Genomic DNA, 20537 nt, shown 5'->3' with positions numbered 1-20537 from the left:
CGTGAGCTGTGCTAACGTGAGCAGTTTACTTACCGCCTGGTTCCAACGCACAACCGCGAACCTTTATCATTGTGGCTCGATCTTTAAGCTTTAGACAATCTGCAAATCCGTCGATCTGGGCTTTGTTTATAAAACAATCATCGTCGAAATGCAGGGAACAAACAGTCCCCCCCCCCCCCCCCCTTAAGCATTTAAAAGCTCTGTTGAGAAGTTTAAAACCTGGAAAGCTCTAAAAGCAATCCATATCAGGATACTTCATGAATTTCAGAACTAAAAAGAAGAAAATTAAAAAAGGACAATGACAATGAAATGTTGATAAAATGAGTAAAGAGTTTTATCAATATTACAAGAAGCAAATACAAACATTGAGAAAAAGTGAAAGCGATTTAGACAGATCTCTCTCTTTACTGACTTATAAGAGCATCTCAAGAGAAGAAGAGAAGAAAAGAGTCCAGTTTCAAAGATACATGAACGTATATCTTGCGTTTCCATGGAAGAGTAGAAGTGAAAGAGAAACTATGTTCTAATGAAAAACAATGAATGAACTTTGGACTGATGCCCAATGAAACTGATTATCGCACTGATCACAGTTAAATGGTCTTTCTTCAGAATGAGAGTAGATGTGATTTCAGAGAGAAAGCCTGAGCCGCTTCTTCCCATTGCGAACTCTCCTGTGAATCTTCAGACTTGATTTTCATGTGAAGCGTTTTTTACACTGAGGGCAGGAGACTTTTTTTGGCTTTTGTTTTTCCTTTCTTGTTCACGTCCATCAGGCCTAAAAGAAACATTAAATCAAGAGAGATTTTAAATGAGAGACAAACTTGAAATGAAAAGTGAAGCTCAAAGTCAAGATCACTGATGAGTTCAATAGTCATTTTAATCCCATCATATCTGGTCAACAACTGCTGTGCACAATTATGATCTATTTTAATATCATGAAGATAATTTGTGTTATAAATCACTAGTTTGGTCATGGAACTCTAGATCTGTAAGCAATCACATCATTTCCAACATCTTTCTAACATAAACAGAGGAAGAATCTGGAAGCTTCTCGTCTCTGTATTCTTGATAAGCACCAGAGCAAATACAAAAACATGAACTGCTGTTAGAAAACATAAAAATACTGTTTGACGTTTTATCTTTACCATAATAAGCAGTGTCAGAAAGAGAAAGTTGCACAGCACTGCTGTGTATATTGCTTTATTTCTGCTTGTTTTGACATAAGCACCACCTACTGCCAGAGAGTGATTTTGCAGTGCTCTGAACAGACAAATCACATCACAATCAGACAGATTTTATTTATATCACACATTCATGTTGGGTTGAACACGAGTTAATAGAAACCAATCAAACAACAAAATGTCCGTTGCTCATCGTGGCTGTTAAGAAACTAATGAATGAATGAGGCATTTATATAGCTTTTACTATGTACTACTCTGCCATGCAAAGGCAAAATACGGTAACGTTGCTTTTTGTCAAAAATTAGTTATTGATATTTTTGGCACATTCAAGACTCCTTTGTAATGTGGATAAGAAGATTGAGTCAATTCCGTTGTTTTTTCAGAGAAAATAATGGGTTGTCTTAATATTAAAGTGTTAGTTCACCCAAAAATGAAAATTCTGTCAGTAATTACTCACCCTCATGTTGTTCCAACCGCGTAAGACCTTCGTTCATCTTCGGAACACAAATTAAGATATTTTTGATGAAATCTGGATCACTTCTCCAGGCTGCTAGGTGACCGAAACTTAGTTATTAAAGAGATCGTTAATATAGTCCAAGTGACTACAGTGGCTCAATCTTAAGTATATCAAGCGACGAGAATACTTTTTGTGTGCAAAAACAAACAAAAATAACGACTTTATTCCGTATTCATTTCCTTCTCTCTGGGCCTCGAGTTGTTTCACGTATACTACTGCGTGTTTTCTGTGTTACACGTCACCACGTAGGCTCACTATTGGCTGACGCTGGTCATGTGTGTGATGCGTGATGACGTGTAACACAGACGCGCTGCGCAAAAACACTACATGAACCAAATAGAGGCCCAGAGAGAAGGAAATGAATAGTGGAAAAAAGTCGTTATTTTTGTTTGTTTTTGCGCACAAAAAGTATTCTCGTCGCTTGATATACTTAAGATTGAGCCAGCAAGGTGGGCCAGCAAGTTTCGGTCACCTAGCAGCCTATGGAGAAGGGATCCAGCACTCAGATTTCATCAAAAAATATCTTAATTTGTGTTCCGAAGATGAACAAAGGTCTTGGAACAACATGAGGGTGAGTAATTACTGACAGAATTTTCATTTTTGGGTGAACTAACCCTTTAACTTCCAAAAACCCATGAGAAACCAAGGCAGAACTTTGGCTTTGTTTTGGAACGCTCAAATAGAATTACGGTACTCTGCCTTTGTTTAGCCGCGTGTCAATATGAAGTTACTGTGACGGTGTTCTATCACATATTGCTAACTTATCAGATTGTATGGTTTTCTGCCTTTGTTTTACTGTCAATTAAAATTGAAATTATGGTGTAGCCTGTGTGGCCTACTTTGTACAGCTTCCATTAGTCCCTGTATCTTCTGATGTCCCCAGAGCTTTGTCCTGCACAAACGCGGTCATGCCATAGAAGATGAATACAACAAAGAACTAAAGCCCCGCCTCACCCAGTTCGGGTACCTAACCTGGTTGAAACACTCATGCATCTAGCTGGCAGAGTGCCAAAACTTCGCCGGCTCCTTCAGCACCGCCCTAAACACGGTCGTGCCGACGCAGGAATAATATATCACAGGGAATGTCAATAATGAAGCAACAAGTATACTTGTGCATACAACATCAGACCAGCTGTTACAACCGGGTTAAACCCATCACAGCGCCCGGAATAAATCCGCGGGACGAGCGAAGTGCACAAGTACAATAATAGGGTAGACAGCTGAAACCACCGCATAATGAAAAGACGCAGAACACAGAAGGTTGTGCTAAAAATGCATTAGTCGTCGAGGTAGTCCAGAACGTGCTCACCACTGATAGTCTCAAAAAGCACTGTTTTTCGTGAACGTGAGGAGCGCGACATATTAAAGGGATACTCCACTTTTTTTGGAAATAGGCTCATTTTACAACTCCCCCAGAGTTAAACAGTTGCGTTTTACCATTTTCGAATCCATTCAGCCGAGTTTCTGATATTTAGAAGAATATCAGTAACCAGACAGTTTCTGGTCTCATTGACTTTCATAGTAGGAAAAAAAATATACTATGGAAGTCAATGAGACCAGAAACTGTCTGGTTACTGATATTCTTCTAAATATCAGAAACTTGGCTGAATGGACTCGAAAACGGTAAAACTCAACTGTTTAACTCTGGGGGAGTTGTAAAATGAGCCTATTTCCAAAAATAGTGGAGTATCCCTTTAAAACACGAATCTCAGGAAGCGCTTGTGATGAGGGCTAGCTAAATGTAAAAGTATCTTTCAGATTTACCACTATAAACCAGGTCGAATGTGCATGATATTCTGTTTTATCGTGATCATTTTGAAAGTGCGCTTAGCAAGTCTTATGCCACTCGGTCAACTACCAATTGAAGATAGCCCACTGCAGAGTACTGTAATTCAAAATAAATGCCCCTTCCTTGAACTGCCATCTTACCGTGGTGGAGGAGTTTTAGTACCCGAATGACCCTAGGAGCTATGTTGTCCGGGGCTATATGCACCTGGTAGGGTCTCCCAAGGAAAACAGGTCCTAAGTGATGGGTCAGACTAAGAGCAGTACAAAAACCCTTATGATGGAAATAAGATTGAGGACCGTGACGTGGCCCGGCATGGCGCAGCCGGGACCCCACCCTGGAGCAAGGCCCAGGGTTGGGGCTCGTATGAGAGCGCCTGGTGGCCGGGCCTCCCCCATGGGGTCCGGCCACGCTCAGCCCAAAGGAGCGACGTGGGGCCGCCCTCCCGTGGGCTCACCACTTGTAGGAGGGACCGTAAGGGACCGGTGCTTAGAGGATCGGGCGGCAGTTTAAGGCGGGGGCCTTGACGACCCAATCCCTGGACACTAGCTCTAGGGATGTGGAATGTCACCTCGCTGGCAGGGAAGGAGCCTGAGATTATGCGTGAGGTTGAGCGGTACCGACTAGAGATAGTTGGGATCACCTCCATGTACGGCTTGGGCTCTAGAACCACACTCCTGGAGAGAGGATGGACTCTTTACCACTCTGAAGTTGCCCATGGTGAGAGGTGGCGGGCTGGTGTGGGTGATCTTATAGCCCCCCAGCTCATCCACCATGTGTTGGAGTTCACCCCGGTGAATGAGAGGGTTGCTTTTCTGCGCCTTCGGGTCGGGATAGGTCTCTCACTGTTGTCTGCACCTACGGGCCAAACGGCAGTGTAGAGTACCCGGCCTTCTTGGGGTCCCTGGGATGGGTGCTGGAAAGTGCTCAAACTGGGGACTCTGTCGTTCTACTGGGGGACTTCAACATCCACGTGGGCAGCAACAGTGACACCTGGAGGGACATGATTGGGAGGAACGGCCCCCCTGATCTGAACCCAAGCGGTGTTCTGTTATTGGACTTCTGTGCTAGTTACAGCTTGTCCATAACAAACACCATGTTCAAGCATAAGGGTGTCCATCAGTGCACGTGGCACCAGGACACCCTAGACCGGAGGTCGATGATTGACTTTGTGGTCGTTTCATCTGGCCTCCGGCCGTATGGCTTGGACACTTAGGTTAAGAGAGGGGCGGAGCTGTCAACCGATCATCACCTGGTGGTGAGTTGGATCCGATGGCCGGGGAGGAAGCTGGACAGACTCGGCAGACCCAAACGTACTATGAGGGTCTGTTGGGAACGTTTGGCAGAGTCCCCTGTCAGAGAGATTTTCAACTTCCACCTCTGGCGGAGCTTCAATCGAAGGGAGTCTGGAGATATTGAGTCCGAGTGGACCATGTTCTCCACCTTCATTGTCGACGCGGCCACTTGGAGTTGTGGCCGTAAGGTGTACGGTGCCTGTCGAGGTGGTAATCCCCGAACCCGGTGGTGGACACTGGAAGTAAGGGATGCCGTCAAACTGAAGAAGAAGTCCTATCGAGCCTGGCTGGCTTTTGGGACTTCTGAGGCAGCTGACAAGCGGCTGAAATGAGCTTTCTCCGCAGGGTGGCTGGGCGATCCCTTAGAGAAAGGGTGAGAAACTTGGTCACTTGGGAGGAGCTCAGAGTAGAACCGCTGCTCCTCCACATCGAGCGGGGTCAGCTGAAGTGGCATGGGCATCTGTTCTGGATGCCTCCTGGATGCCTTCCCGGGAAGGTGTTCAGAGCGCGTCCCACTGGGAGGAGAGCCTGGGGAAGACCTAGGACACGCTGGAGGGACTATGTCTCCCGGCTGGCCTGGGAAAGTCTCGGTGTCCCCCCAGAAGAGCTGGAGGAAGTGTCTAGGGAGAGGGAAGTCTGGCCATCTCTGCTTATACTGCTGCCCCCGCGACCCCGCCCCGGATAAGCGGAAGAAGATGGTATGGTACAGTACAAAATAAATGCCATGATTTTTTTTAATGGTGATCACCAACCAAATATTGATAATGTGGAAGTTACTCCCTTTTGCCTTGGCATGACTTCTCACATTTTGCAGTACAGTAACTCTAAAATAGAGGTCAAAAGTGTTATACTGTTATACTGCCCTACAAAGGCAAAAGACCTTAACTCGCTAGAGTGTGGAAGTGAGAAAAATGACTAAAGATTTTTAGTTGTCCCGCCAAATTAATTATAGGTAGGACACTGGAAATCTGGCAATTTGATGTTTTAGTAATGACAATTATCTACAATAAAAAATCTTGAGCTCAAACTTGACTTTTGACCACTATTTTTAAAGTTACTGTACTAGAGATGCACCGATTACAATTTTCTAGGCCGATTCCGATTTCCGATTTTTCATTGAGTTTGACCTGCCGATACCGATTTTAGCCGATTCCGATAAAAAAAATTTCTAACCACTTTACAGCACACACAAATATTTATTTTCGATCTTTTCTTTAACCCTTTCACGCGTAAGTTTAAAATATTCTAACTGACACCCCCACCCCCAGAGTGAGTTTTTTCATTCGAGGCGAACGTTCCCTTTAATGTTTCCATGGCGACGCGTCACGCGATACACGGCAGCCACAATAATACTGCATGACAGATGTGTCGCTTTTATTTCGCTTTTCCTTTTTTATTCAAAATATTCACAAACTTGCTTACCATGTCATCAACTAGCCTATCTGTTATTCCGATTCTCAAATACGTGTAAGTGAGTGTGTTTGGTCGTTTAAAAACCTTTATAAATAATCTTGATCTATAACATAGATGGGCGTCGGATTTACAGCACGTGAATTCATCAGTTTCTCCCGAAATAAATGCAAGAAAGTGGCCGGTGAACTGAGAAGAATAGAGTAAACTTTATAGTTAAAGGGGGGGTGAAATGCTCATTTTCACTCAATCTCCTGTTTCGAGCTTCCACCCTGTCCATCTCTCCCCCCTGCATACCTGTGCCAGCTCCAGGTCGATCTACCACGACGGAGATGCCGGAGAAGGCGGGGCAAACGCAGAGGCATCGCTGTACGACTCAGATCGGCCCTCTTGCCGTTTCGCGATCCGCAGCTCGCCTTGCTTCGACGGGGATCGGAGTTTGCGCACAATTTTACTGCTGGCCAGTCTTCCCTGGATGGCCCTCTTCGATTATTTGATATTTTAAATGACTTTTTTTGCCTCTCAAACCCTGGATTTCGTATGTGTTACTGAGACTTGGACAAAGCCCGGCGAGTTATCTCCGTTTTTGGAACTGGTGCCTCGCGGCTGTCACTTCTAAAACTCCCCGCGTTTGTCTGCCCGCGGTGGAGGTCTTGCTACTGTTTTTAAAAACACTCTTCACTGTCGATCTCTACCTACCGGCTCCTACCACAGTTTTGAGGTGCAATTGTTACAATTAGTCTTAGTTAACCTCATTGCCATAGCTCTAATTTATTGTCCTCCTCAGCAAAATAAGGCCTTTCTAAGTGAGCTTGCTGCACTAATGTGTGATCTCGTTATCAAACATGACAAAATATTACTGCTGGGTGATTTCAACATTCATGTTTGCTGTGCTTCCAAACCATATTCAGCTGAATTTCTAAATATGATTGAGTCTTTTGACTTTACTCAGTGGGTTTCTGGTCCAACACATATCCATGGTCACCCTTGATTTGATTTTAACCCATGGTTTCTCGATTTCAAATATAGAAATCAACAGCGCATTTTTCTCTGACCACATGCCTGTACTTTTTACTGTTCCTCTCACTGGACGCACACTTAAAAAATCCATCACTTGCACGTTTAACTCGTTGTCTTACCCAACGCTCTAGTGAAGATTTTTCCACAGCCTATCTCTACGTAACTGCCTGGAATCTGTCTCTACCCTGCATAACCTGGATGCTGATGCACATCTTAATCTTTTTAATTCCACCTGCGCAGATATCATGAATTCTATTGCGCCTTTGAGGTACAAAAATCATAAGCCTGCACCAGTGCCCTGGCACACTGACACTACACGTACCCTTAGATGGGTATGTAGACAGGCGGAGCGCAAATGGAAAAAGGACCATCTGCAGGTTTCGTATGAAATCATGAAAAATGCCTATAATAATAATAATAATAATAATTCGTTACATTTATATAGCGCTTTTTCAGAGACCTCAAAGCGCTTTACATAGATGGGGGAATCTCCTCAACCACCACCAATGTGCAGCATCCACTTGGATGATGCGACGGCAGCCATATTGCGCCAGAACGCCCACCACACACCAGCTTACTGGTGGAGAGGAGACAGTGATGAAGTCAATCAGTATATGGGGATGATTAGGAGGCCATGATGGACAGGGGCCAAGGGGCAAATTTGGCCAGGATGCCGGGGTTACACCCCTACTCTTTTTCGAAGGACATCCTGGGATTTTTAATGACCACAGAGAGTCAGAACCTCGGTTTAACGTCTCATCCGAAGGACGGTGCTCTTTTGGCAGTATAGTGTCCCCGTCACTACACTGGGGCATTAGGACCCACACAGACCACAAGGTGAGCACCCCCTGCTGGCCTCACTAACACCTCTTCCAGCAGCAACCTGTTTTTTCTCAGGAGGTCTCCCATCCAGGTACTAACCAGGCTCAGCCCTGCTTAGCTTCAGTGGGCAACCAGTCTTGGGCTACAGGGTGATATGGCTGCTGGCTATAAGGTGTTTCAGAAAGCTGCAAAGTCTGCAAAATGCAAACATTTTTCTGAACTTATTTCTAATAATTGCCGTAAACCTCAAGTTCTCTTTGCTACTATTAACTCTGTTTTAAATCCCTCAGTGCATCCCATCTTAGAGCCCTCTACTGCTCTCTGTGACAATTTTGCAAAGTTATTTGTTGATAAGATCACAATTTTAAGATCTCAATTGTCTAATGATGTTCCATTATGTTCTTCCATCTGGTCTGAGTTTGAGCCGATTGATCTGGACACATGTAATGAAATTGTTGGTCACTTAAAACCCACTATTTGTCCACAGGATATTATTCCACCTTCTTTCCTTAGGCAAATTATGGACACAGTTGGACCTGGCCTGTTACTTTTAATTAACAAATGCCTGTCAACTGGTTCCTTCCCTAACAGTCTGAAAGTTGCTGTGGTGACGCCATATCTTAAAAAAACTAATCTCGATCCTTCCACTCTTTCTAACTATCGTCCTATTTCTAATCTACCTTTTATTTCGAAGATCCTTGAGAGAGTTGTACTGATTCAACTACAATCATACTTATCCGCAAATTCTCTCCATGAAACATTTCAATCTGGTTTTAAAACTCTACACAGTACTGAATCTGCTCTTTTAAGAGTGTCAAGTGATATTTTCACTGAAACTGACTCTGGGAAATCAATGGCCTTAGTCTTATTTAGATTTGAGTTCTGCATTTGACTTAGTTGACCATGAGGTCCTGTTGCGACGTCTGGAGACATCCGTGGGCTTTCGAGGCGTTGTCTTGCAGTGGTTCCGCTCTTATCTGACCAACAGATGTTTTAGTGTCCATATTGGTCATCAATCCTCCACTAGTGTACCTCTGAACTGCAGAGTCCCACAGGGATCAATCCTCGGCCCCATATTGTTTATTCTGTATCTGTTACCTCTGGCTTCCATCTTTAATAAATATGAAGTATCCTTCCATTTGTATGCCGACGATACTCAGATTTATTTTCCTTTAAAACATAATGATAAAAATGGTCTACAACCCTTGTTTGCCTGTTAAAGTGATCTTAAACTTTGGCTTTCAAGTAACTTTCTAAACCTAAACGAAAATAAAACTGAAATAATTATCTTCGGGCCCAAGGAAAACTGTGTGTTTGATGTTGACCGTGGTTCTCTCGCACCGTATGAACCCCACTGCGCAAGAAATCTGGGCTTTCTGTTTGACCACAACTTAAAATTTGTTGTGAGCGGGATTTGAGTGAACGCCTTCTTACCGGTGAGCATGTTGGGGGAGAGGTACGATTTTCGAACAAACATCGAATATTATTTTTGCTTATTAATGCCAATCCTTAATATTTGGTGTTTTAAATGCCTGTTTGAGGTCTCTGTGAACGTTTTAAAGCAGTATTTTAGTGCCGCTTTCAGAGCGGTCACGTCCGTAACGGAGAACTGTCACGTCCGTAACATTGTTTTTTCCTCATAAATGCGAAAACGAAAAATAACATAAAATAAATATTTTATGTTCTGTGGAGAGCCAACCCTTCTTCATTCGGTGGGTACTATTACTTTTGGTTTGCGCAGTGTAATTCACAGAATTACTAAAAAATATTTTGGCAACAAAAAGTTTGAGATTTTTTTTGTCACGTCCATAACGCATGTGTATTTCCCTCATATTAAATATAAAACGCATGCGTAGACTGATATGTTTCTAATGTCTGGACTCCTTTATTAAGGGAGTATGGATATATAAACAGACGTTTACAATATATTGGTATTAAATGCATTTTCTGAGAATTTATATTTCAAGTTTTGACTGCAAATGTCACGTCCATAACGCTGGAATTGCCCTTACCGTGATCTCAGACTGTGGTGATGTGGTTTCTCCACTGTATGGATCTTCATGTGTACCTTCAGGTGACTTTTAATAGAGAAACTCTTTCCACATTGATCACACGTGAGTGACTTCTCTCCGCTGTGGATCTTCTCATGTGATTTCAGATGTTGTGACTGACTGAATCTCTTGTCACAGTGTGAACACTTGTGAGGTTTTTCTCCGCTGTGGATCCTCTCATGTGTTTTCAGATGTGATGACTGACTGAATCTCTTGTCACAGTGTGAACACTTGTAAGGTTTTTCTCCGCTGTGGATCCTCTCATGTAATTGCAGATGTGATGATCGACTGAATCTCTTGTCACAGTGTGAACACTTGTAAGGTTTTTCTCCAGTGTGGATCCTCTGGTGCAGTTTTAAACATTTCGCTGTCATAAAAGTCTTCTCACACTCAAAGCACATGTACTCTCTCACACCAGTATGTATTTTTTGATGTGTATATAAAGATTGCTGGTGTGAAAAACTCTTTCCACACACAGAACATGAATGTGGCTTCTCCTTCGTATGAACTGTCAGGTGTGACTTCAGGTGTGATGCCCGGGGAAATGCTTTGCCACAATGATCACATGTGAATGGCTTCTCTCCAGTGTGAACTCTCATGTGACTTTTAAGGTGTGTTGATCGGCTGAATATCTTCCCACATTGATGGCATGAGTGCGGCTTCTCTCCAGTGTGGATTCTCATGTGAATCCCAAGACTTTGTTTGATTGTGAAACTCTTCCCACATTGATCACATGTAAATGGCTTTTCTCCTGTGTGAACTCTCATGTGAATCTCCCGATTGTGTTTGTATCTGAAACTCTTTCCACACTGATCACACGTGTGCGGCTTATCTCCAGTGTGGATCCTCTCATGTGTTTTCAGATTTGATGACTGACTGAATCTCTTGTCACAGTGTGAACACTTGTAAGGGTTTTCTCCAGTGTGGATCCTCTCATGTGTTTTCAGATGAGATGACTGACTGAATCTCTTTTCACAGTGTGAACACTTGTAAGGTTTTTCTCTGCTGTGGATCTTCTCATGTGTTTTCAGATGAGATGACTGACTGAATCTGTTATCACAGTGTGAACACTTGTAAGGTTTTTCTCCAGAGTGAATTCTCTCGTGCAGTTTTAAACAATTTGCTGTCATAAAAGTCTTCTCACACTCAAAGCACATGTACTCTCTCACACCAGTGTGTATTTTCTGATGTGCATGTAAAGATGTCAGCAGTGAAAAACTCTTTCCACACACAGAACATGAATGTGGCTTCTCCTTCGCATGAACTGTCAAGTGTCTCTTCAGGGCTGTTGCCCTACGAAATGTTTTTCCACACTGAACACAAGTGAACGGCTTCTCTCCAGTGTGAACTCTCATGTGACGCTCAAGTCTTTGTTTGGCTGTGAATCTCTTCCCACACTGATTACATGAGAACGGCTTCTCTCCAGTGTGGATTCTCAAGTGAATCTCAAGACTATGTTTGGTTGTGAAACTCTTTCCACACTGAGTGCAGGTGGAAGATTTATTGGCTCTTCTTTTCTTTAAAAATGTCTTTTTAGTCTTGGAGCGACTCAAAGGTTTGTCTCCAGGTTTGACATGATGTTCCTCCTCCACTTCACTCAGTTCTTCATTCTCCTCCTCCACTTCACTCAGTTCTTCACTCTCCTCCTTCACTTCACTCATTTTTTCACTCTCCTCGCTCTCTTCCAGCAGATCTGAAATGAAAAAAAAAAAAATCACTACATGTGTCACATTTAGTGTTTGTGTTCATGTTATGTTTGCCTGTGACACCCAGTTTGCCCACGAGTTTCTGTGATTTAATCCCTAGCTGTGTCCCAATGTGAAGGCTGCATCCTCCGAAGGCCGTATTTGAAGGCCGATTGATGAAGACTAAAGCGACGCCAAATGCACCCTTCGTTTCCCCGTGAAAGGAAGGACACATAAAAGGATTCTTAGCGGCCTATCCTACCCCATAAGTCATTGCGCGCCGGTGACAACAGCATTTTTGTAAAAAAAAAAAAAAAAAAAAAAGACAGCCGAGAGTTAAGTGGTGGATGGCAAATTCCCATTTAAATGCATGTATATGTTTTCATTTTCATTAACAAATAACTAGCGAAACCACAGTTAAAAACCACACGTTTTTTTCTTTCTTATAAACTTCATCTTAACTCCATCGTCACCATTGCGTGGCTTCATTTGTCAGGTGGTTTGAGCAGGGACGGATTATGGCGATGATGTGCACTGGGCACCAATGTCTCAAAGGCCCCCTTCACCAATTTTTTGGGCAACAGTGTTGCACCTGTATGCACAGGCGCCGCAATAGGGCAGGCAAGCCATGCAGGCATTTTAAGGGGGCCCCCGAGGGCTGATCATTAAAACAATCAGAAATGTTAATATAAAGACGCAGCAACATCTCTGCATCCCCCTTAATGGGGCCCCTCTCTCGTTACGCTCGTTATGCTTTTACCTTTTTCAAACTGGTGCAGCGCTTAATATGTTATATCTGTATTTTGTTCTTAAATTTGTTTTGTATTTTTGTATTTTGTAAGAATTTAATAAAGCTTTATTAAAAAAAAAAAAAAAAAAAAAAAACTGGTGCAGCGCTTACTCGCGGTAGGTAGAAAATGCATGATTTGATTTGTTAAACATGAAAAGGACTTATCCGTCTGGCATGGCAGCTCGCTCTAACTTTAACCTAGATAAATGCATATCCAAAGTGTTTGTGCGGAGTGTGAAGCACGCACTGCATGGCAGGCGTCGGCGCGAACACTTGCATTTTCCTATCAACAGTGGAAACAACTTGAAATACTCAATCGTTTCTGGTCATATAGCCTACAGAAAATAATAATGCATCAGTCGCAAGTAGCTACTTTTATTTTTGTAAACTCACAATAGCAAGAAAACGTTGTGCTTTTGTAAAATAAAATAAAACAAACAGGGCGCACTTCATGGTCTCCGTGGCGTGAACTGGAGCGCGTCTCAAAAAATGAACTGAAACACAGTGTAGGCTATAGCCTCACAGACATGATGAATATTTCTATATAAAGCTTGAAATGTCCACTTTAAAACGAAAAAATTCGAATCGAAAGCAAATACCGATTGATTAGGTTGATATGATATGAAAGGTGCATTTCTCTCTAAAGGCGCATCCAATTTACAGCGGAGATATAGATATGTTTGCAGCCAACACTGATTTAGAAATATATATTTTTTATTATTAAACAATAAAAATGACTGTTTTTTTTTTTTCTCAGACATATTATCATTAGCCTTTTGCGGGAAGATTTATGCATGCGCTTGAGCGCGGAATATGCCTCCATGCACTCAGTATTTAAGCAGAAATTAATATTAACGTGAGATTAGTCGACTAATTGCTTAAATGAATGACTACTAGTCGACTAGAAAAATTCTATTCTTGAAACTTGGTTGTGGTTTTAAACTCATTTTTGTTTTGGTTTTTGAGTAACCGTCTTCTACGCGTGACTTTTATATTACGCAATGCTTTTCACTCGCCTCTAGATGTCCCTCTCAACAGCGCAGCAATACATTAAAATTATTTATTTGATTTATTTACTAGTTAATACTTTGCAACTGCAAAAAATAATCACATTATTCCTCAATATTTAACACAATTTTACTGAAAATAAAATTACAATTAAAATAATTATTTAAAAAGAATAGACACAATAAATTTGACAGGGCCCCCTGCTGGCCCAGTGCCCTGGGCAAGTGCCCAGTAGGCCTGTGCGTTAATCCGTGCCGTGCAAAATTTGTGCCAATATTAGTTTAAAGGGGACCTATTATGCAAAATTCACTTTTGCATGAATGTGTATCAGTGCGTGTACACAACCACCCAATAGTGATAAAAATCCACTCACTCCTTTTTTATTAATCCCCATAAATCATCAACAGTGTCTCCCAACGACCTGTTTTCAGAATGCGGCTTTAGTGACGTCACTAAAGCCACAGGCCCCGCCCACGAGTGTTGACAGACACTGCCGTTCTAACATAGACCCGCCCTGATCGAGTTCACAGCTGCTGCACTGACGAGAATGTCTCCCAAGCGTTGTAGGTGTTGTGTGGCTGGATGTATTAATCCACATAGCTCTCTCTATTTACTCCCGAAATCTGAGGCAGCCGCTGAAGACGAGGTGGAATTATTTTGTTTTCAAAGAAAATGCTCCCTCAATTCAACCGAAATTTGTTTATGTACTTGCGCACTTCTTATAACTTACTGTTTACTCAGCTCTTACGGTGATTTTCTAGAGTAAAACTGACGCTTCATCTTTTGTGTGATGTACAATAAACTTTATTAAACTCATCAGTATGTTTGATTATCATTCAGACCTGGTCCGAAACAGCAGACTTGTAGGCTATTAATAACGGATACATACAGCAGATGACAAATACGGTTATAACCGTAATTAAAATACTAAACTATACCTGTTTCATCTCTATACAGCACTCTGACTCTGTAGGCATTATTGTCCAACTTCGGGTCGAAATGAACACCGTTACTGAGAGTTTCTGATATTATCATCTTTCTGTGAGATGAAATTGTCCTGAGAGACTGAGCGCGAGCTCGTGAGGCTCCGCCCCCTGTGTCGTCCAGCAGCAGCTTATTTGCATTTAAAGGGCACACACTAAAACAGCGTGTTTTTCTGAGCACCAAAAAATGTCAATTTAAACATGCTGTAAAAAATGATCTGTTGGGTATTTTGAGCTAAAACTTCACATACACACTCAGGGAACACCAGAGACTTATTTTACATCTTGTGAAAAGGGGCATAATAGGTCCCCTTTTATTGTTTAATTGTTTCAGGGCGCAAGGAGCAGACAGCTAAATTTATTAAATTGCAATTAAAACTGCAGTCCGGAGTTTTTCCTCTTTGTAAAATCTGCTGAAACATCTCTGTTCGAAATCTGCAATTGTAGTTATTCGCGGAATTATCAACTTTGCGTGAGTTGTGCTTCGACACGGCACCAATGTTAATCCAATGTTTTGAGGAGAATGTGCGGCTGTCAATCACCGCGCCGGTGTGGATACTGTCATTCGCAATCACAGATTATACTTTTTGGAAGTATGACCAACATAATAATTTTTACCGGAAAATGTGATCTGAACAAGTAATTAACATCCACTTTTGTTCTGACCAACTAAGGGGAAAAAAGCATTGCAGTAAATCGCACTGATTAAATCAAACGATCGCTTATCATATCAAACGGTGCAAATTATCCACCTTATTCTGCTCAGTCTAAACAATGCGCGCTGCCATGACGACGACTCCGGTTGCCTACTTCCATTCGTAGCGCTTGACCTGTACTAGCAGCGAGAGAATGAGTTCAAGCTCCTCATGTGCTGTTGTTGGTTGTTTTAACAATTCAAAGAAGTTTTCAAACTTTTTAGAAACTGAGTGTTTCGAGCATAAGATAAGAAGGAGATAATGCCCATGTCCGATTCCGTATCAGATACATTCAATAAAGTAAACGTTTAGAGTGGTTAGCGTTAAAACTGAACTTCTCTCGCTACTAGTACAGGTCAAGCGCTACGAACCGGAAGTATGGAACCGGAGTCGTCGTTATGGCAGCGCCCATTGTTTAGAGCAGAATAAGGTGGATACTTTGTTCTCAAATTGTTAATGTTAACAACATCAGCATTGTGTGACTACATTTAATGACCTTCCGATATTTATCCTTGCTTTCGCGTGGGCCAGACGGTTGCAGTATCTTTTTTTCTGTAGCCACTAGGAAGTCCAAAGTCTTTTGCATTTTACTACGGGGGAATCTCCAGTTGGTGATCGTCGTTTGAACCTTTCTGGATCCGCCATCAAATATATAAGTTTAATTATATCAAATGCTGTGAGAAAAGGCTATAAATCTCCACCTCCAAGGTCTTCACACGCAATATAACCTGCTAGCCGAGACTCCTTTACTCCTTTACGTGTACAGATGTGACGTAATGAACCAAATTTGAGTCGAAAAATATGATTTCTGAAGTATTTTGTATGCATGTCCTGATGCGTCATATTTTGCCATGTTAACAATGACCGCTGTGTTATTATTTTTCATAAATACCCTTTTCTGCTTTTTTAGTGTAATTCTGGAGAAAATGGGTCTGCTGGGGAAGGTAACTCCCATACAGGCCGAAAATAAATAAATAATACAAAGTAAGAAAGTTAATACACACATCTTTGCTGAAATGTATTGTGCAGTTGTTGTTAACAAGCCATTGTTAATTTGCTCTGCCTTAGGATTGCAAGTGTCCTGGGACAGGTGAGGGTGTGAGTGGGAAACCCACTACTGAAACTTGGCAGTGGTTTGTCTTCATGGATGAGGTGTTGGGACAGAGCCACTCCATTCATTGCCTCAATGCCTGAGGACACACCAGGGCCAGGTTCAGCAGTGTGTGACCAAGAAGAGGAGGAGCCAGCCGCACCAGCATCAGCACCAGCAGGAGCACCACAAAAAAGGCGAGACAGAGAGGACGAGTTTTTGGACTTGCTTAGAGAAGACATGGGACTGCAGAAGGAGGCAGAGGCGAGGAGAGCACAGGAGAGTAGGGAGAGGATGGACATGCTGTTTTCTCTTCTTAAAAGAATGACTGATATATATATACAGCGGGGGAAATAAGTATTGAACACGTCACCATTTTTCTCAGTAAATATATTTCCAAAGGTGCTATTGACATGACATTTTCACCAGATGTTGGTAACAACCCAAGGAATCAGTACATACAAAGAAACCAAAACAAATAAGCTCAGAAATTAAGTTATGTGTAATAATGTGAAATGACACAGGGAGAAAGTATTGAACAAGGGAGATGCAAAAAGGCATGGAAAGCCAAGACAACAGCTGAAAACTATTAGTAATTAAAAAGCAATCCAGCCCCCTGTCAGTGGAAATTAATAACAGCTGTTTCAGTCCCAACGGATGGCCTACAAAAAGGTCTCATTGCCAAGGTGTCACACAAGACACATCTCATGATGGGTAAAAGCAAAGAGCTGTCTCAAGACCTTTGCAACCGAATTGTTCCCACACATAATGATGGCATTGGTTATAGGTGCCATTCTAAGCTTCTGAATGGTCCAGTGAGCACTGTTGGGGCCATAATACAGAAGTGAAAAGACAATAATTTCACCATAAATTTGCCTCGACCAGTGCTCCTCGCAAGATTTCTGACAGAAGAGTGAAAATAATAATCAGAAGATTTGTCCAAGAGCCAAGGATCACTTGTGGAGAGCTTCAAAAAGACCTGCAGATAGCAGGTACTGTTGTCTCAAAGAAAACTGTAAGTAATGCACTCCACCTCCATGGCCTGTATGCACGCTCACCACGCAAGACTCCATTACTGAAAAAAAAAGCATGTTGAAGCTCATTTAAAGTTTGCTGCACAACATTTGGAAAAGCCAGGGAAATACTGGGAGAATTTAGTGTGGTCACATGAGAGCAAAATTGAATTGTTTGGATGCCATAATACACCATGTTTGGAGGAGAAATTACCCTATTACCCTAAAAACGCCATACACTTTGGTGTTGGCTCTTGGACAACTCTTCTGATTATTCTTTTCACTCCTCTGTCAGAAATCTTGCGAGGAGCACTGGTCGAGGCAAATTTATGGTGAAATGATTGTCTTTCCACTTCCGTATTATGGCCCCAACAGTGCTCACTGGACCATTCAGAAGCTTAGAATGGCGCCTATAACCAATGCCATCATTATGTGTTGCAACAATTAGGTTGCGAAGGTCTTGAGACAGCTCTTTGCTTTTACCCATCATGAGATGTGTCTTGTGCGACACCTTGGCAATGAGACCTTTTTGTAGGCCATCATTTGGGACTGAACCAGCTGTTATTAATTTCCACTGACAGGGGGCTGGATTGCTTTTTAATTACTAATAGTTTTAAGCTGTTGTCTTGGCTTTCAATGCCTTTTTGCATCTCCCTTTCTTCATGTGTTCAATACTTTTTCCCTGTGTCATTTCACATTATTACACATAACTTAATTTTTGAGCTTATTTGTTTTGGTTTCTTTGTATGTAGTGATTCCTTGGGTTGTTACCAACATCTGGTGAAAATTTCATGTCAATAGCAAAAAGAAAAATGGTGATGTGTTCAATACTTATTTCCCCCGCTGTATGTATGTATATATATATATATATATATATATGCCTCTAAGTGCCAGCTGATATTTTCTTGTAGAATGAGAATTTTTTTTTATCAAGCTTGTATATTTAAGTTGAGTAATTTCACTTAAATGGCAATGCCAATTAGACTACCTAATAATTATCATTTAGTGAATAAGTGAAATTACTACTACTAATAATAAAAATAATTAATATAAGAGAGAATTATCAGAGTGAAATATCTTTATTTTGATGAAGTTTGGATTTTGATACTAGCAAACGCCCAGTGGATCCAGGACTGAACTGGTTAAACCCTGAAACAACGTCTAGCATCTTGAACCTACAGGTAAGGGCTACTTATAATTGCAACAGGATGTGGGAATGAAATTACCAGAGTTACTTGAAATATGAATATTTTCATTCTGGGTTTAATACTGCTCTTGTTGAATCTGAACTTGTTAAGTTGAAGTTTATTTGTGTACTCTATTAAAGTCTCTTATTTCACTACACTGTGGCTGCACTTAGTGTTTTTAAAGGAGCCTATTTAGATTGAGTATAAGTTACTGTTGCACTTTTTCTGTACTTTGGTATTTAAAAACTGACATGCAGAAAAACTTTTATTTAACAAAATTGTTTCTAGACATTAAGTTTTAATGAGATAGCCTATGTTTTTATATTATTCATATATACTTTTGTATATTCCTAGATTTATTTGTTGCACTGTTTCTTATACAGTTGAGTAATTGCAAAACTAAAGTACCATTTTCAGTTTAGTGTTATGTTTGTGGCTGTGGCAAAATAATATATTACTGTCAAATGTATGCCAGATAATACCAATACTCTAGTTCACTGTATGAATTTGTTCATGTTTTATTAAGGGATACGTCTGAAACACGGCATGAAATAATTATATGATTCACTCAGGGCTAGTAGTATACAGCTGCATACAGACACACACCCATGTTGAGAAGAGGAAGAGTTGCTGCATTAGAGTCATAACGTGGATCTAAGCGAGTTCACACCGGATTCACAAAAGCTTGTCCTGAAAGATGGAGCAGTTCCCACTTTAAAAGCAGAAGCTGGGGTTTATGGGACACAACACGTTTTATGCTTTGCCTTTGTTGATGTGTTTTCCATCGCTATATCGTTTTATTTATGTTGTAGCAACGCTGTTTCAAACACATACAAACTTAATTTTAATTCCACGTTGAATGATGGTGTTTGTAATGTTACGTTAAACATATAATATCAATGTAAACATTTTCTTTACTGTGGTAAAACCATGGTTAGTCTCGTAATGTGCTCATGGTTCTGACGACAGATATTTGGCTACATTCGTTTTGTGGAGTGTGTGTGTGTGTGTGTGCGAGAAAGAGAGAGAGTGTGTGTGCGAGTGCTGATCAAATAATCCCTTCGAGGATTGTAATATTAGGAGGTAGAACGATTGTATGAAATGCATGGATATTTTTGCGTGTTTTAACATAAACAGCAGTAGCATTAAATAACCGCGTATAGAAAAAAGTATGAGACATTGATCTACAGGAAGAAAAAAAACATACCTCGATTCCTCTCCACTATTCTCTAAGTCTGATTCGGGCTGAAATTGATAAGGCAATATTGACGCCTGTGTTTACATTACACCGAAGCACATGCAACTGGTAACGGACGTGACGTTTCCGGACAGCGTGAACTAGGCAGTTAGCGAATCACAACACACTGGTCCAAGCTGACCAATCAGAGCCCGTTGTGTATTTCTTCTTCTTCTTCTTCTTCTTCTTGAATTTTATCAGGGGGGCAGCGTTTCATATTGAGACATTCTCTGATAATAGGCTTGTTTGAGATGAGCAAAATCTGCGCAGAATCGATCACCGGTGATAAGCGCTGGATGCATGCCGGTTAGAAATGTGTCCGAGTGCGGTCCGCCTTGCTCTGATGTCATGCTGACGTATGTCAAAAATCTCTCGCGAGCGCAAGGCACACCTGTCGGATTCTGCAGTCGAGCGCAGTTGCTCTCCGCTGACTGCGCTGATCAAAAGCATGATGGGAAACGACTTGCTGACGACACAGCTTGATGTTCATTGGTTTAAACAACCGTGATGTATTGCTCTCTTTTAAAATGTTTGATTTTAAAACTCTGATATCATGTTTTATGTGTATACGTTATGTGGTAATATTCCCAAACTATCTCAGTGCGATCTCTATGGGTTATGCAATGTAATTTTTATTAAAAAAAAGAAAGAAAAAAAAAAACACATGCCTGTATTAAAGAAAAAAGATTGATAAACATGTATTTGGAATGGAATTAAATAACAAGTACTTTGGGTGTCTTGTTGTTCATTATATTTATTTTCATATA

At 41.4% G+C, this 20537-nt stretch overlaps 2 protein-coding genes across 3 annotated transcripts in view; both read right to left on the bottom strand.

The window, feature by feature from the left end:
- LOC311087210 (uncharacterized protein) overlaps positions 1-20537 on the bottom strand; it is a 191688-nt gene that overhangs the window by 99369 nt on the left and 71782 nt on the right. The gene's annotated exons all lie outside the window — the stretch shown is intronic.
- On the bottom strand, positions 297-19967 carry LOC311087255 (uncharacterized protein). The gene is made up of 3 exons (XM_084120555.1): positions 19741-19967; positions 10044-11775; positions 297-775 (listed from the first exon to the last, which is right to left on the bottom strand). Exons 2-3 carry the CDS (start codon positions 11741-11743, stop codon positions 682-684), a joined length of 1794 nt encoding a protein of 597 aa, XP_083976681.1. The 5' UTR covers positions 11744-11775; positions 19741-19967; the 3' UTR covers positions 297-681.

This window comes from Abramis brama (genome assembly GCF_963993115.1).
Source record: "Abramis brama genome assembly, chromosome: 1".
NCBI classification, from domain to species: Eukaryota; Metazoa; Chordata; class Actinopteri; order Cypriniformes; family Leuciscidae; genus Abramis; species Abramis brama.
Note: the sequence above shows the minus strand (reverse complement) of the source record. Positions and strands in the feature narration are given on the sequence as shown.

What these genes read in the sequence shown, in the direction of transcription:
- LOC311087255 (XM_084120555.1), bottom strand. Translation starts at nt 11,743, where the DNA reads ATGAGTGAAGTGAAGGAGGAGAGTGAAGAACTGAGTGAAGTGGAGGAG. An exon ending in CACCACAGTCTGAGATCACG is followed by an intron (nt 776 to 10,043) that starts GTAAGGGCAATT and finishes TGTTTCTTTTAG; the next exon opens with GCCTGATGGACGTGAACAAG.